The sequence below is a fragment of the Camelus ferus genome, chromosome 27 (assembly GCF_009834535.1).
Source record: "Camelus ferus isolate YT-003-E chromosome 27, BCGSAC_Cfer_1.0, whole genome shotgun sequence".
In the NCBI taxonomy this organism is placed as follows: domain Eukaryota; kingdom Metazoa; phylum Chordata; class Mammalia; order Artiodactyla; family Camelidae; genus Camelus; species Camelus ferus.
Genome location: NC_045722.1, coordinates 9,540,500 through 9,555,975, shown reverse-complemented (window position 1 = coordinate 9,555,975; position 15,476 = coordinate 9,540,500). Strand labels below are relative to the sequence as shown.

At 41.5% G+C, this 15,476-nt stretch overlaps 1 protein-coding gene across 3 annotated transcripts in view; it reads left to right on the top strand.

Annotated features, from left to right (window-relative positions):
- The window catches only part of SH3GL3 (SH3 domain containing GRB2 like 3, endophilin A3), a 105,363-nt gene extending 100,563 nt beyond the window's left edge, over window positions 1-4,800 (top strand). For 2 of the 3 annotated variants that reach the window (XM_032469132.1, XM_032469135.1), the window contains one exon: window positions 4,138-4,800. In XM_032469132.1, coding sequence (XP_032325023.1) covers window positions 4,138-4,343 — 206 coding nt within the window. In that variant the 3' untranslated portion in view covers window positions 4,344-4,800. Of the gene's footprint in view, window positions 1-2,065; window positions 2,172-4,137 lie in introns of all 3 variants that reach the window. The other variant, XM_032469133.1, reaches the window with a different exon arrangement.
- Window positions 4,801-15,476: the final 10,676 nt, after the last annotated feature.

Sequence of the window (15,476 nt, the reverse complement as noted above, 5' to 3'; positions counted from 1 at the left end):
GGGAACCACAACCACTGAGGCCACGTGTACCCTAGACTCTATAGGGAACTGGAGTGGAGCGACCATATGTCCTTCCCAGACACACCAAGCCACTGTCATAAGGTATCCTAGAAAGCATTCTGTCTTCAGAAACCCATAGGCCTAGATAATTGGGGGCATTTAAAAAAAATCAAATCTTCAAGTTGAAATATTAAAAAAATAGAAAAATAGAGTTTATTTTATAAATTCTTTGACACCAAAACATGACCAGAATGTAAAAAGAAGTCATTTCACTTTTAAATATAGGTGTAAAAATATAAAATAGTAACAAATCCAGTCTAGACATAGGATAAATGTATAACACATAAGTATGATTTCCTCAAGGCATGCAATGGCCATTCATTTTAAAATAATCTTAAAAAATTAATCTTATTATTACTCAAAAAATATGATCCAGTTAAAATGGAAATGAGGTTTTGTGGGAGAAACTCAATACATTGATACTAAACTTTACCTGGTTGAATGATTTCATGAGAATAGGAAATTTTGAAATAGGAAATTGTTTTCTTATGCTTTGCAGATATTGCTTTTTTTATATATAAATAGAAGATTTGTGGCAACCCTGCGTTGACCGACCAAGTCTCTTGGCACCGTTTTTCTCACAGTATTTGCTTGCTTCATGTCTCTTTGTCACATCTGGGTAATTCTCACAATACTTCAAAATTTTTCATTATTATTATATCTGTTATGGTGATGTGTGAGCTGTGATCTTTGACGTTATTATTATAACTGTTTTGGGGCACCACGCATTGTGCCCATATAAGGTGGTGAACTTGATAAATGTTGTATGTGTTCTGACTGCTCCCCTTGACCTGCTGTTCCCCCATCTCTCTCCCTCTCCTCATCCTCCCTAGTCCCCAAGACATGACAATAGTGAAGTTAGGCCAATGAATAACCCTACAATGCCCCCCCCCCCAATAGTTCAAGTGAAAGGAAGAGTCACACATCTCACACTTTAAATCAAAAGCTAGAAATCTTTAAGTTCAGTGAGGAAGGCACGTTGAAAGCCAGGACAGGCAAAAAGCTAGTCCTCCTGCACCAAACAGTTACCCAAGTTGGGAATACAGAGGAAAAGTTGTTGAAGGAAATTAAAAGTGCTACCCCAGCGAACACATGGATGATAAGAAAGGGAAACAGCCTTATTGCTGATAGGGAGAAAGTCTGAGTGACCCGATTAAAAGATCAAACCGGCCACAACATTCCTTAAATCGAAGCCTAATCCAGAGCAAGGCCCTAACTCTCTCCACTTCTGTGAAGGCTGAGGGAGGTGAGGAAGCTGCAGAAGAAAAGTTTGAAGCCAGCAGAGGTTGGTTCGTGAGGTTGAAGGAAGGAAGCTGTCTCCGTAACATCAAAGTGCAAGGTGAAGCAGCAAGTGCTGATATAGAAGCTGCAGCAAGTTGTCCAGAAGACCAAGCTCAGAGCACGAATGAAGGTGGCTGCTCTAAACAACAGTGTGGATGAAACAGCCTTCTGTTGGAAGAGGATGCCATCTTGGAATCTCATAACTAGAGAGGAGAAGTCAATGCCTGGCTTCCAAAGCTTCAAAGAACAGGCTGACTCTGTTAGGGGCTAATGCAGCTGGTGACCTGAAATTGAAGCCAGTAGTCACTTATCATTCTGAAAATCCTAGGGCCCTTAAGAGTTAACAAGAGAACTAGAATTAGAAGTGGAGCCTGAAGATGGGACTGAATTGTTGCAATCTCATGATAAAACGTTTTAACAGATGAGAAGTCGCTTCTTTTGGATGAGCAGAGAAAGAGGTTTCTTGAGGTGTAATCTACTCCTGGTGAAGATGCTGTGAAGATAGTTGAAATGGCAACAAAGGATTTAGAGTATCACATAAACTTAGTTGATAAAGCAGCAGAGTTTGAGAGGACTGACTCCAGTTTTGAAAGAAGTTCTACCGTGGGTAATACGCTCCTAGACAGCATTGCCTGCTACAGAGAAATCGTTCATGAAGGGAAGAGTCAACTGATGCTGCAAATTTCATTACTGTCTCATTTAAAGAAATTTCCAATTTCCACAGCCACCCTAGCCTTGGACAACCACCACCCTAATCAGTCAGCAGCCGTCAACATCGAGGCAAGACCGTTCGGCAGAAGGATTAGGACTTGCTGAAGGCTCAAATGACGGTCAGCATTTTTTTAGCAATAAAATATTTTAAATTAAAGCATATATGTTGTTTTTTAAGATACAATGCTATTGCACACTTAATAGACTACAGTTTAGTGTAAACATAACTTTTATAAGCACAAGGAAACCAAAAAATTTGTGTCTTGCTTTATTAAAATATTTGCTTTATTGTGGTGGTCTAGAACCAAACCTACAATATCTCTGAAGTCGGCCTGTAGAAAAGTAACAACAAGGAACTTGCTTTACTAATTATTAGCATTTATTTTAAAGCTATAGTATTTAGAATGATTTGATTAGTTACCAAAATGGGTCAGTGGAGCAAAGTAGAAAATCCTAAAGTAGATCCAAGTGCATATGATAATTAAATATACGATAAAGATAAAAGTAGCATTTGAAATCAGTGGAGAAGAATCGATTATTTAATAAATTGTGTTGAGATAACTGCTTAAACATTATTAAGCATAAATAATACCTTTATTTGCCAAAATCCAGGTGGATTGAAAGAAAATATTTTCACATTAAAAATTAATTTTGAAAATTATTGGGATAAATTTAGTTCAATATTTCTATGTAAATGTGGAAGGGAAGCCATGAAGTTTTATCAGTTTGACTGCTTATGCTATTTAACCTTTCTGCATGGGTAACAAAACAAATCAGAAACCCTTCTTCCCTGCTCCGTCCCCAGCACGCTCTCCAAAATGAAAAAATCAGATAAGCTAGGAATGCTGCTTGTGTCAAAAATGACAGATATGGGATTAATATAAAAGTTAGTAATAAAAGGGGCTCCTGATACTTAAAAGACAAAGAATGATCAAAAAATACATTGGAAGTGAATGTTGAAAGTTCTGGAAAAATTTATGTCTATAAACAGCCAGTTTACTTCTAGAAGTTTACCCTCAGGAGTTAATTGCACGTATTTGTAAATACACGTATCTTAGGCTATTTTTCAAAAAGTTATCAATGAAAGCCAAGAGAAAACAAGCAGAAAGATGAAAAGGAAGGGATGAAGAAGGGAAGAGAGAGAAAGAGGAACGAAAGAAGGAAGGAAGGAGAGAAGGAAGGAAGGAGGTCCTTTAAATATGCAATAGTAGGAGATAGGTTAAATAAATTGTTATACTGATCTAGTTGATAACTGGTCAGTAATTAAAAGTAACCTGGAAAGATGTTCACAATAATATATACAGGAAGATTCTTTTATGAAAACAGCTATATGTAAATACATAAATATATTCATGAAGGTATCTGGAAGCTTCTGTGCCATGATGTGAATTTAACATTGGCTGTCTCTTCGTTAGTGGTTTACAGCTAACTTTTCTCAGTTTTACATACACCTATTCTTTCTCTCTCTCTCTCTTTTTGAAATTAAAAAATAATTTAAAAATATTATGAAGACTTCTGGCTTGCAGCAACAATCCCAAGACCTCAGGCTGGTCTGCAGAGATTCTGCTCATCCCTCTCTGGTCTCACAGCCTGCCATGTTCCAGCTCCTGGTCACCAGTTCTAGGAATATGTCCCTAACCACCCCGACCTGCCCTGCTTCCTTCTCCTCTGAGCTTCTGAGCTATAAGTGGTACACAACCTCATCTTTGTTCTTTGAATGTTTCCCGTGTGTTGTGCAGTCTCCAGAAAGAAACTCTGAGCTCCCTGAGGCCAGGGGTTGGGCCGTGTAATTCTGCACCTCCCTTTGGCTCCAGGCAGAGCTGAGTGAGCCGCTGCTTCCAGGAGAGGGGCTGGACCGGCATTCTCGGGCTGAGAGTCCCTGATAAGAAAAGCCACGGGCCCAGGGGGGCAGCGAGGGGCGAGGCCACAAGCACAGCACCCATGAGGCAGGGTGAGCCTGCCTGGTCGTGGGAAGGCAGGCAGGGGCCCGCTCTTCACGGTTCTTCCAGCTCTCCACCTTTGCAGTTCTCTGTGGGTAATTAGTCCTGTTAACCTGTACTTTTTGTCTTCACATGATGCGGACAGGTTCTAACATTGCCATGGACCAGCCCTGCTGTCGTGGTCTCTATGACTTTGAACCAGAAAACCAAGGAGAACTAGGATTTAAAGAAGGGGACATCATTACACTTACCAATCAGATAGATGAAAACTGGTATGAAGGAATGCTCCATGGGGAGTCTGGATTCTTCCCCATTAATTATGTTGAAGTGATTGTGCCTTTACCTCAGTAAATGTGTAACTCAGACTCTGGACAAACTTTCATAACTGAAATGAATTCGCACCAGTGTTCTCTCAGTGTGGTGTTATGCGGCATTCTTGCTCTTTGACCAACTTAATGACTTTTGTATGTGTGCTCTCTTTATAATGTATTTTGTATCAATTTAATTTGTATGAGTTTCGTGTCTTAGCTACATGAAAATACCTATTTCCTTTTTTTGCTGACTGTCCTAAAAGTCATTGGTTAAATAAATGTACGTGCTTCTTGTTGCTAAAAATAAATGGTAGCCGTTGCAGTTTTGTCCATGAACTGCCCATATTCCTCAAACTGTGATGGAATGCAACACTTGAACCTAAGAATTGCTAAATATTTTGTTTCCTGACATTACTGGTGGCATCTGGTCTTTTCCCTTCATGGTGTTTTAGCTGACCTGTGAATAGCCCAATAAATATGACACACTGTTGGCAAAAGGCCTTGGTTATTCTTAATGTTGAATTGATTTTTAAGTACAGTCATCAAGCTGCAGATTCCTGTGCCCACTCTGACTCCAAGCCCGACCCTGTGACCTGGTTGGCCTGTGGGACGGTAATAGTCTGGGTATAAACAGACTTGAAAAGCACTCAGCCTTTCCACCTGCACTCCTGCACCTCCATCTTCGCCATGAGAACGTGCCCAGATTGCCTGCCAGAGGGAGACGTGGACCAGAACTGAACTGCCTTAGCCAGCCTCCAAACCTGAGGGCCAAGGTAAGGGAGCAGAGACACTATCTACCACAGTTCTAAACATAAATGGGTACGAGATCTTCGTACGTGGATCAAGTTTATTTACCTGGCTGCTGCTTCCTTGAGGATATGTTCTTTTCTTCTGAGATTTCGCCATCACTCAAACAAATGGACGCCTGATGGGCGCATCTCCCAATTCAATAGGTGTTGCCAGGTGTGTTTGACCCTCAGCGTGGACACTGCTTAGCTTCAAGCTGGGATCCCACCCTCACCTTTGCCTTGCCTACTCCTCATCTCTTATTTTGCTGTAGAGGTGAATGGATTGGGTCCCAGCAGACTCACCTGGTGTCCGTCCTTATGACAGCCAGAGATCTGGCGGCACCAAGGGTTGGTCTCTAGGGGCTGACAAAGGAAGTATGAGCCTACTCAGTGTGAGTAAAAGTACAGTGATCAGGAAGGGGGAATGAAAAGTCATGTGTATGAAAAATAAGAGATCAGCTAAGGAGATCAAATGCTCACCTCGAGGTCAAGTCCAGAGAAGCACTAGAGAGATGTCAGAGCACAGAGTCAAGGGAGTGTTCGTGAACAAGGCCTAATGAAGTGTGTCCAGAAGTGTGTCCATAAAAACGCACCGTGTTTATGCACGTGGACTCATCTGCCTGGAAGAGACCCCAAACTTGGGCCAAGTTCCCTTGGGTCTTCTCTGCCTCAGAGGTAAGCCATGGGGAGGGGCTAGGAATCAAAGTGGATGTTATGGCTCCTTTAGGAAGATTTGTTCCAGTTCCTGAGATTGCCCTGGGACTGAGGGCCCTTGGGGACCCTCCTTTGGGCTTGGAGTAATTCAGGCCTGCATTACTGAGCAGCTGCCCTCCTCTCCTGCCCCATCAGCAGGAGGTGCCGGTATGTTCCCCTTCATGGAGGTGGAGGAGAAAGCACCTTCCTGGACCAGCTGTGTCATTTGCTTCATGTGCATTTTCTAATTTAATCTTCATAAAAACACTAAGACAGTTGCAGTGTTCCTATTTGCAGGTGAGGAAATTAGAATTAGGGGAGGTAGGTGACTCGCTGAATGAATGCCACAGAGCTCAGCTCTCAGGGCCATGCTGTTTCTCTGTCTGTCGTGCTAACCTTTTAGAGTGTCTGCCCCACATATAATTTCTACAGGGACCCCGTCAGCCTGAGCTTTGTGACCCTACCCACTGGTCACAGTTGATTGGACCAGGGGTATGCATCTAAACCAGAGAACACCTGTCAATCTCTTCCCTGGGAATCTGGAATTTTCCATATGCTTTTGGTGTTATAGACACTCCTTCCACACTTGGTCCTGTTTCTTCCCTTTTGCTCTCATTTACCTAGCTTTCGAAACTTCAAACTTTATATTATTATTTTACAGCTTGTCTATTATCTTTTATTTTAATCCACTTTATTGAGATTTTATCCAAAGTTTTTTTTTCTTCTCCTTTTTAGGTGTACTTGGAATTTATAATGGGTAATTTAGCCTTCATTTCAATCACTTAAAAGTGATCTGTTTTGTATTTTCAAACTCCTTTCTATTGGCCTTAAATATTTTATTTTAAAATGTGATGCCACTTTCAAATTTTCTTCTTTGTAAGAGGAGTCTTGAATTGTCCTCCTAAGGCACTCCATGAGAACACTCCTGTCCCCCCCGCCCCCCCACCACTAACTCCGCCCCACAGCACAAGTGACAGTCTGCTCCAGGAGTTCAGAGTGAGGGGTGTGTGTCAATCAGTGCCTTCCCCTCCCCTTCCCCTTAGGACTCGGCCTGTCTGCAGAGAGCACGTGTTCTGAATCACTCTTGGCCATGCTGTGTGCTTCGTGATAAAGACCCCGCACTGCAGGTGAGGCCCAAAGGAGTCCAGGGTCTTCTGTGCTGGGTGGTTAAGTCCGTCTGAGTGTAGGGTTCAGAATAAGGAAGCCCTCTTGCCCAGAGATCTGAGCCGCATTTTCCAGTACTGGCTTCTCCAGGAATAAAATGTTATTTTGGTTCCTTTATGGTCTCTATTTCTTTTGTCTTACTTCTCATGTGGTTCTTAATCGGGCCTCTTCCGGTACCAACTTTTGGCATATTTGTGCAGGAACTTTGAGAATGAGGCAGTGAGCATTCAGGGATTAAAGTAGCACATGGGAGAGTCTCATAGTGGGGCCAGGGCACGTGACTTTGGACATCAGTGTGTGGGCACTTGTGTCTTTGTCTGTGACAGCTTTCTATAGTTTTTATTAAGGCCCACTTTGGAATGGCCTCTGTGTTCGGCTGTCCAGACGTTACATGAGTTGAATAGTTTTTACTCCCTCTATTGTGTTATGTTGTTTAGGCCTGTCAACCATTTGGACTTTCTGCCTCTGGGATGATAAGCATTGATTTTCTATTAAGGTCCAAGTGACTGACTCAGAAATACCATGATTTTTCTGCATTAGCATCCCTCTGGGGCCTTCCTCCCCACACATGTTAGATGTGTTTGTTGGTCTTGGAGGTCTAGATTGCAGCTTTACGTTAAAAATGTGGTAGATATTTTTATCAGATAAAAAGGAAATGGGGCTACTGTTTTATTGGACAAAAGACCACATCTCACATGTCTTAGTCTTGGGAATCAGGCTGGCCTCAAAACTGTGTGAGGACCTACAGCATGGATAGTGGCAGGATAGTTTTGATGGTTTAGATGAGTGGTTCTCAGCTCTGCCTGCTGCATTCAAATCTGGGCAACTTGAAAAAAAATAGATGGCCTACCCCCACCCCTATGTTTTTATTTAAATTATTGGGGGTGAGCCTGGGCCTTGATATTTTTTTAAGCCCTTAAAATAATTCTAAGGTATAGTCAGGATTGAGAACAATGCTTTCAATAAAAGAGGACCATGCATTAGGAAATGGAGATAAACTAGGGAAGTCCTGACTGGGGGGGGTCTTGTGATGTTCCAGGAAATGGTACCCCTCTTTCCCCGGAACATTAGACAAGGGTCAAAACAGGTGAGAGCCCATATACAACCTGTGTGTAAAAGGATAAGTTGGAGCACGTACTTTAGGATGGGAGCTGGAGGATATGCTGATGAGCCCGAGTAACCAGACAGGCGACCTAGTCCTAGAGGAGCTGGACCGTCATCACCTCCTCTCACAGGGACAGGCTGCATGGCTGCAGGCAGGTGGCTTCCAAACGAGGGGGCCTCTGTTACTCATGCCTAGTGCTAACCCGAGCTCACAAGTCAGATCACACAGTCTCCCTCCCAACTTGGCAGAACTGTTCAGGGCAAACCCCTTCTCATAGAAATCAGAAGAATGGGGGGAAAGTTATTCCTTTCTAGCTCTGGAGAATGAAGGTGAGGAACACACCTCAAAGACGACTCGAGTTTTCAGAGGCCAAAACAGATCTACATGAAAGGGAAAATGGAATATGTAGAAGATATATCCCTTATAGCTGCCTTTCAAAATGAGTTTATACCAGTGCATTAAAAAAAAAATCTAAAGATTGAAAAGCAAGAAATCAAACTCTGTTTATTTGCAGAGCATAAGATGTAGAAAATTCTAGGGAATCTACAAAAAATCTACTAGAACTAATATGCAGACTTATCAAGGTCATGGGATAGTAAGTTACTATATAAAAATTATATTTCTACATATGGCAAAAATTATTGAACTTAATAACTAAAATAGTGAAAAGCAATGCTATTTATAAAACATCAGAAAGCATAAAGTACTTAGAAAGTATTTGAACAAAAAATATGCAAGGCATTGACAGTGAAAATTACAAAGCATCGCATAAAAAATTAAAGAAGACCTAAACAAATGGAGAGATATACTCAATATTATTAAAATGTCTGTTTTCTCCAAGGTAACCTCTAAATTCGATGCAATTCTAATAAAAATCTCAACAGTCTTATTTGTTGAAACTGACTAGCTGATTCTAAATTATATGGAAATACAGAAGTCCTGGAATAGCCAAAACAAAGAGGAAAACAAAGTTAGAGGACTTACACTATCTGATTTTAAGACTTACTATAAAGATACAGTAACTAAGACAGTGTGGAATTAGCATTAAGTTTAGATAAATAGATCAATGGAGTATAACAGAGGGTCTAGAAATAGACTCACATGTAAATTTATTTTCAGTAAAGGTGTTAAGGTAATTCAGTAGGAAAAGGAAAGTTCTTTTCCATAAAATAAAAATAAACCTTGACCCTTACCTCACACCATATATAAACATTATTTTAAAACGGATTGTAGACCTAAACATAAGAGCTAAGATCTTAAAGTTTTTAGAAGAGAACATAGGTAAATATCTTTATGGTCTTGAAGCAGGCCTAATTTCTTAGGACAAAAAAAGCTCTAATCCCAAGAAGACAAAATTGATAAATTGGACTTCATTAAAATTAAAAATTTCTTCTCATCTAAAGACACTATTAAAAAAAAATAAAAAGACAAATCATCAACTGGTAGAAAATGTTCACAGTACATATCTGTGACAGACTTATATGCAGAATATATACAGAGTTCTCATAAGTCAATTAAAAGCATTTTTAAATGGGCAAAAATTTGAAGAGACACTTTCACAAAAGGAGATACACACATGCCCAGTAAGCATATGAAAAGGTGCTCAACATCATTAGTCATCATCAGGGACTGGCCCATGGAAGGCACCAAGGAGGCCTAGACTTAAGCACTGAGTTTAGATAGAGGAACTAAGCAAAGGTAGCTACGTACCCCCCTCTCCCTCTTGGGAGCTGCTCATTTACCCAGAGCACACAGACAACTCAGGAATAGTGGTGGTGTGTGGTCTTCCTCTGCTTTACTTTATTATTATTGCTCTATTAATTCAAGATTTGGACAAAGAAAGGAATGCTGTTTGTTGGTTTCCCTTGAACCAACTTTTTGAAATAAAGCAACCATGCTTTTTATTTCAAGCTTCAAGCTGGTTGAGGCTTATTATCCTACCATTTTATCCTATTTTAGTCTGCATATATTTGTTCAATCTCTTTGTACATATTTATAACTGTCAGTGTGAAGCCACAGGAATGGTAATAGCGAGAGGACCACAGGCTGCCTCGGTCTCAGCTGTCACTGCCTCTGCCTCCTGGCTCTCCCAGTGCATCTGCAACTCAAAAAACAACCGTTCTTCAAAGCCTTGTGACTCTTGAGAGTCCAGAGACAGAGGGGTTAGTGCTCCCTAGAACCTCTACCAGGGAGGTGACACATCTTGTTTACCTTAAACTAATTATTTTTAAAACCATGGTCTCTGGTTTGCATAGCCAGGAGGAAGCCAGAGGAACAGGCTGGCAAGAGGCAGCCAGAAGGGCACCACAAAGGGAGATCCCCCTACCGAGGGGCCATCCCTGTGAGGTCCCAGGCCAGACGTGGTAATGAATCAGGTGATGCCGAGTCTCCTACAAGATACCCACCACCTCCTTTGCTTCCTGGCAGGGGTCAAAGAAGGCCAAGTCACAGCACACAGTTCTCTCCCCTCATCGTGATGGTCATTGTCGCCAGAGCAATGGCTACTGATGTATGTCATCAACCCCCTGAGTCTCAGTTATGAGGATAATTCCCTTCCTCAGTTCCCAGCATTCAAATAGAATTTTATGTAATAGCCACGTAGTGATTTCAGTGGGGAGTGGGTAGTTTGAGTGAAACATTTGAGTTCAAATCATCTTGAATCAAAAAAAAAAAATCATCTTGAATCAGAAGTCTCTCTACATGACCTGACATTTCATGTCAATATCAGTTTTTTAAAATTCCTTTTCCATTTTCCTTATTTATGCTTTGTAGAATACTAGTCATTTTGTTCTCAATTTTCCTGACCCCATACATGAATTTGGGGATACTTGTTTCATGGAGTTTTTTTGGTTTCTTTCTTAGTTTTAAAAAACAATAAAAATACACTGCTCTGGCCTAGATTTAATGAAATAGCATTTAGCAATTTCATGGGAAAGTTCTGAATAAGTCCCACTCTTGCTTTGATGGTGAACCAGAGACCCAGGCTAAGATTGAACGTCAAAACTTGCCTTGGAGGATTCAGGGTTGGGTGTGTCTTTCAGGACGAAGTTCGCAATGAAAGAGCAAAAGAACAGAGCTGAGAAAACATCCTAACATCTTTCATGCCAGACCCACTGAACCATATGAGCCAATGGTGAAGACAAAGGCAGGAATCAAAAGTGGCTCACAATGGTTGGTTTTTGTTTTTGAGAAAAAGAAATGTGATATTCTTCACTGTTTAGGAGAAATTATACACACACTACATGCACATTAGAGAACATTTAGAGATTCCTTTTTTGATAAACAAACATGGATAGACTGAGATGGTGAATGAGCTAGGTAGCTGGCGATTTCCAGCCACTCCATCAACTTCCATGGCTTCCAGTATCAACCGTATGTTGATCTAAATCTCCAGCCCAGGTTGTGTTCCTGATTCTAGACCTACAGGCATTCCCAGCTCAAAATGTTCCAGGTGAAGCCTTCATCTCTGCACTGCCTCTTTCCACCCAGTATGGTCCTCATCCTCTTATGTTCCCAATATCCACGAATGACAGACACTACCACCACTCACAGCCCATGGCAGAAGTCAGGGCATTAGCCTTGACTGTCTCTCCTTGGTACCCTACTCCTTAAATTGTTCACCAAGTCTTAACAATTCTACCTCTCTAATAACTGTCTCCAGTCCATCTGTTTTCTTCTGTTTCCACTACCACTCGTACCAGTTTAGGTCATCATGGGCTCTTGCTTGGATTATTAAAAATACAGCCAGAGTTATCATTCCTAAAATCCAGTCTTATTGTGTCATTGCTCTGCCAAATATTATACTAAGCAACCCATTGTGCTTAGAATCAAGTCTAAAAACCCATAGTATGGCATATGTGGCTTTGACAACTTGACCCCTGCCTGCCTCTGTCCACTTAGCTTTCGCCAATCCCATTTCACCTTGTGCTGCAGATGTATTAGTCAGCATAGACTGGTTTATGCTGCAGTAACAAATAACTCAAAAATTTCAGAGGTTTAATAGATAAAGGTAAACGCTTGTTCATACAAATTCTGCAGTTTGTTGGATGACTCTGTGGGTCAGCTGTCCTTCATGGTGTGGTTCAGCAATCCAGGACCCTTTGATTTTGTAGCTCTGCCATGTCAACACGCAGCCTCTATGTCAGCTGCCCAAGAGGAAGAGAGAGACGGAAGAAGCCATAAGCGCTTCTCACTAGGGAATCATAGTCCTCCAGGAGGATCCAGGAAGGAGACACATTAGAAGGGACTTGGTGGATATATAGCATTGTCTTTGCCACACCAAACAACTGACAAACACATGGTTGTTGAACTGGAACTTTCGTCTTTGGGCTTTTGCACGTTTTCCTTTTCGTCTGGAATTCTTACTTCACACCCAAACCTTCTTATGAATAATTCCTGCCCAGAACTAATTTTTTTTCTTTTGTGGAGGAACTGCATGGAATGCCAGACTAGAATCTCTTTCTCAGGATTATGAAATCTGGGACTATTCTAGAAACTGGCTTGTACCTGTCACCCATGAAATTAGATGTAAATTATGTCCCTTGAAATTTGATTTTCAAATCAAACAAAAATGTTTATTTGTATAGATTTTCACATCTCCCTGTGTAATAAAAAGAAATATGTTTAGATGGTTGGTTTTAAGTTGCTGAGCAACCAGCTCCCTAGTTCCGGATCTGATTTTTAAAATATTATATATAAGAAATATAGAATGGTGTGGCACACAACCATTATAGGTAAGCAAACATCCAGCCCATTTCAGAGTTGCTACCACTGAGAACATATTAGGAAAGAGAAAGGAGATGAACAAGTAACAGATGAACGATTTCTTAATTCTTTTTTTTTTAAAATGTAATAAAGTCATTGACTGTATTAATTATCATCACGTGACAAAGTATCACAAACTTAGTGGCTTGAAAAACACACATTTACCGTCTCACCGTTTCTGCAGTTCAGGAATCCAGGTGCAGCTTATCTCGATCCTCTGTTTCAGAGCCTTTCACAAAACTGCAGTAAAAGTGTCAGCCAGGGCCGAGCTGTCATCTAAGACTTGACTAGGGAAGGATGCACTTCCAGGCTCACGTGCTGTTGGCAGAACTCGGTTTTTTTGCTGGTTGTCAGCTGGAGGTCCTCAGATCCTTGCCATGTGGGACTCTGTTTTATAGTGGTGTACTCCATCAAATCCGGCTTGGGAGAGAGTCTGTCTCCTAGCCAGAAGGAAGTTGCAGTGTTACATAACACAGTCAAAGAAGTGACGTCCCATCACCTTTGCCATATTCTGTTGCTAAAGGTAAGTCCACAGGTCCTGCGCACACTCAAGAGGAAGTGATTACACAGTGGCGTGAACACCAGGACAGGGATCGCTGGGGGCCCTCTCAGAATCTGTCCACCACGGATACCCTACAATGTCCCCTCAGTTCCTTATTAGGCTGAGGGTGCGTGCACACATACACACGTGTGAGTGTGATGGAAGTGGTCAGACAACAATTACTCGGGAGCACGTGATAAATTTACTCATTCTTTCCTAGATCGCCCCCTTAGCCATTTATATTATTTTAAAACAACCATTTGAGATAGTAGATTGTTCTTCATAGGAGAAAAACTACAGGAAGAACGTAGTTTTGATTTTTTAAAAACAATAACATCCTGTGCTTGTACTTAAAGTGTAGTTCTGACCTGAAATACTCCCTCTCCTAAGAAATCTTCAACAGCCCCATGACTGAATTAGTTACCATCCTACCCACAGCTTTTATAGGTCCCTGTTCTTACACCTCTGGGAACACTCATCACTCTGTACCACACTCGTTCCACAAGGCCAACTACAGGCAGGGACTGTATCTTATCAAGCCACTGTATTCCCAGGACCAAGCACACACCTGGCACAAGGTAGGCTGCCAATTAATATATATTGCGTTTCACTGCATTGAACCGGATTGTTTAGACCGAAAGCTGACCAGATGTGGGTGGTGGGATCTGAAGGGCTTTGGTTCTTCCCACTCACCCAGAGAACATTTTTGCCAGACTCTTGGTAAAGAAAGGATAAAAATGCTTAATTGGCTATCAGAACTCTCCCCCAAAGTTGTGTGTTTTGCAAAACTTAATACATAGGAATGTTTTTTTTTTTTAACTTATATTTGAAAAAAAGACTTTTCTTTGTGGTGTTTCCAACCCAAATATCACCAAGCTGACAGAGTAAGGAACACGAAGGGAGGCAGACTAAACAGGCGGGTCTCACTCTGCGGTGCCGGGTGAGTGACATGCAGAGCAGCCCTGGGGAGCACGCTTCTGTGCACAGCTCGGTCCTGGACGAGTCATAAGAAAACTAATATCACAGTTTTAAGCAATAAAGTGTACAGAGTATGTTGGACTCTGTTCTTTTTGCTCAGGTGAATCAATTCTGGAATAAAACCTTGGTCTCCTTGAGTTGTCAGAGATGATGTGCTAGAGATGTAAAGTTTTCCGGCAGCTAAGGGTGAATCATTAAAGGAATATAGAGTGCCTGGTTTCATTTTCCTTTTCTTACAATTTAACCCTTTTGGGAGTGAATATTTTTCTAAAATGTAGCCTGTGCTTCCATATGTCCATAAACAGAATCCGATGGACAAGTGTACTTGTAAATCACCTGGATTCGTGAGCAGAAACACAGCCCTGTGTAATGACAGCGCGATGCTCTCAGGCCCCAGCGAGGTGAACAGATTGTACCAGATTTATGGTGTCTTTTACTTCTTTGGTGCCTTTTACAGTTTTTCTGTAGCCACTTTCTGCTGTCCGTATCCCTTTTCTTAGCAGGTATTCTGTCTCTAATTTACAGCCTTTATTTTACTCTTGAAAACTAGATGAACAAACAAGTTAGCACTGTGTGCAAAGAAAGAATCAGTAGTGTTGAGTGAGAGCCAAGTGTTTGCTTATACACAGTGTGCTTGAATCTGATGTCAGCTGGATGCTCAGAATTCGTTTTTGTTCTGCTTGTGGGGAAACTTGGAGAGACTTCTAGAGCTGAGTTCTAGATTAGGAAGGTGTTGCTATGTTATATAAGCAAAGTGTAAAAACATTCTCAGAAGTTACACTGGAAGGACCTCTTAGAGCTTTCTAATTTTTATACTTTTCACAATATAATGAAGAAAACTGATGCTCAGAGAGGTGAAGCAACTTGCCCAGAACCACCCAATTTGTGGCCAAGCCTGGACAGGTAGGAGATTTCCTGACTACAACTCCAGGGTTCTCTACGCTGGCCTTGTGTCTCTAAGGGGAAGAAGACACGGGTCTCGTCAAGGGCAGAGTGCATGAGTTCAAAGGCACTGGCACATCTGCTCTCCCAGAGCATCTCTGTTCTGCTCACGTTGCTTGGTGCAGTCTGTGTGGACATACACGTTCGTGTGTGTGTACAGGTTTATCAGTGTATGTCATGCACACAAAACAGTCAGGT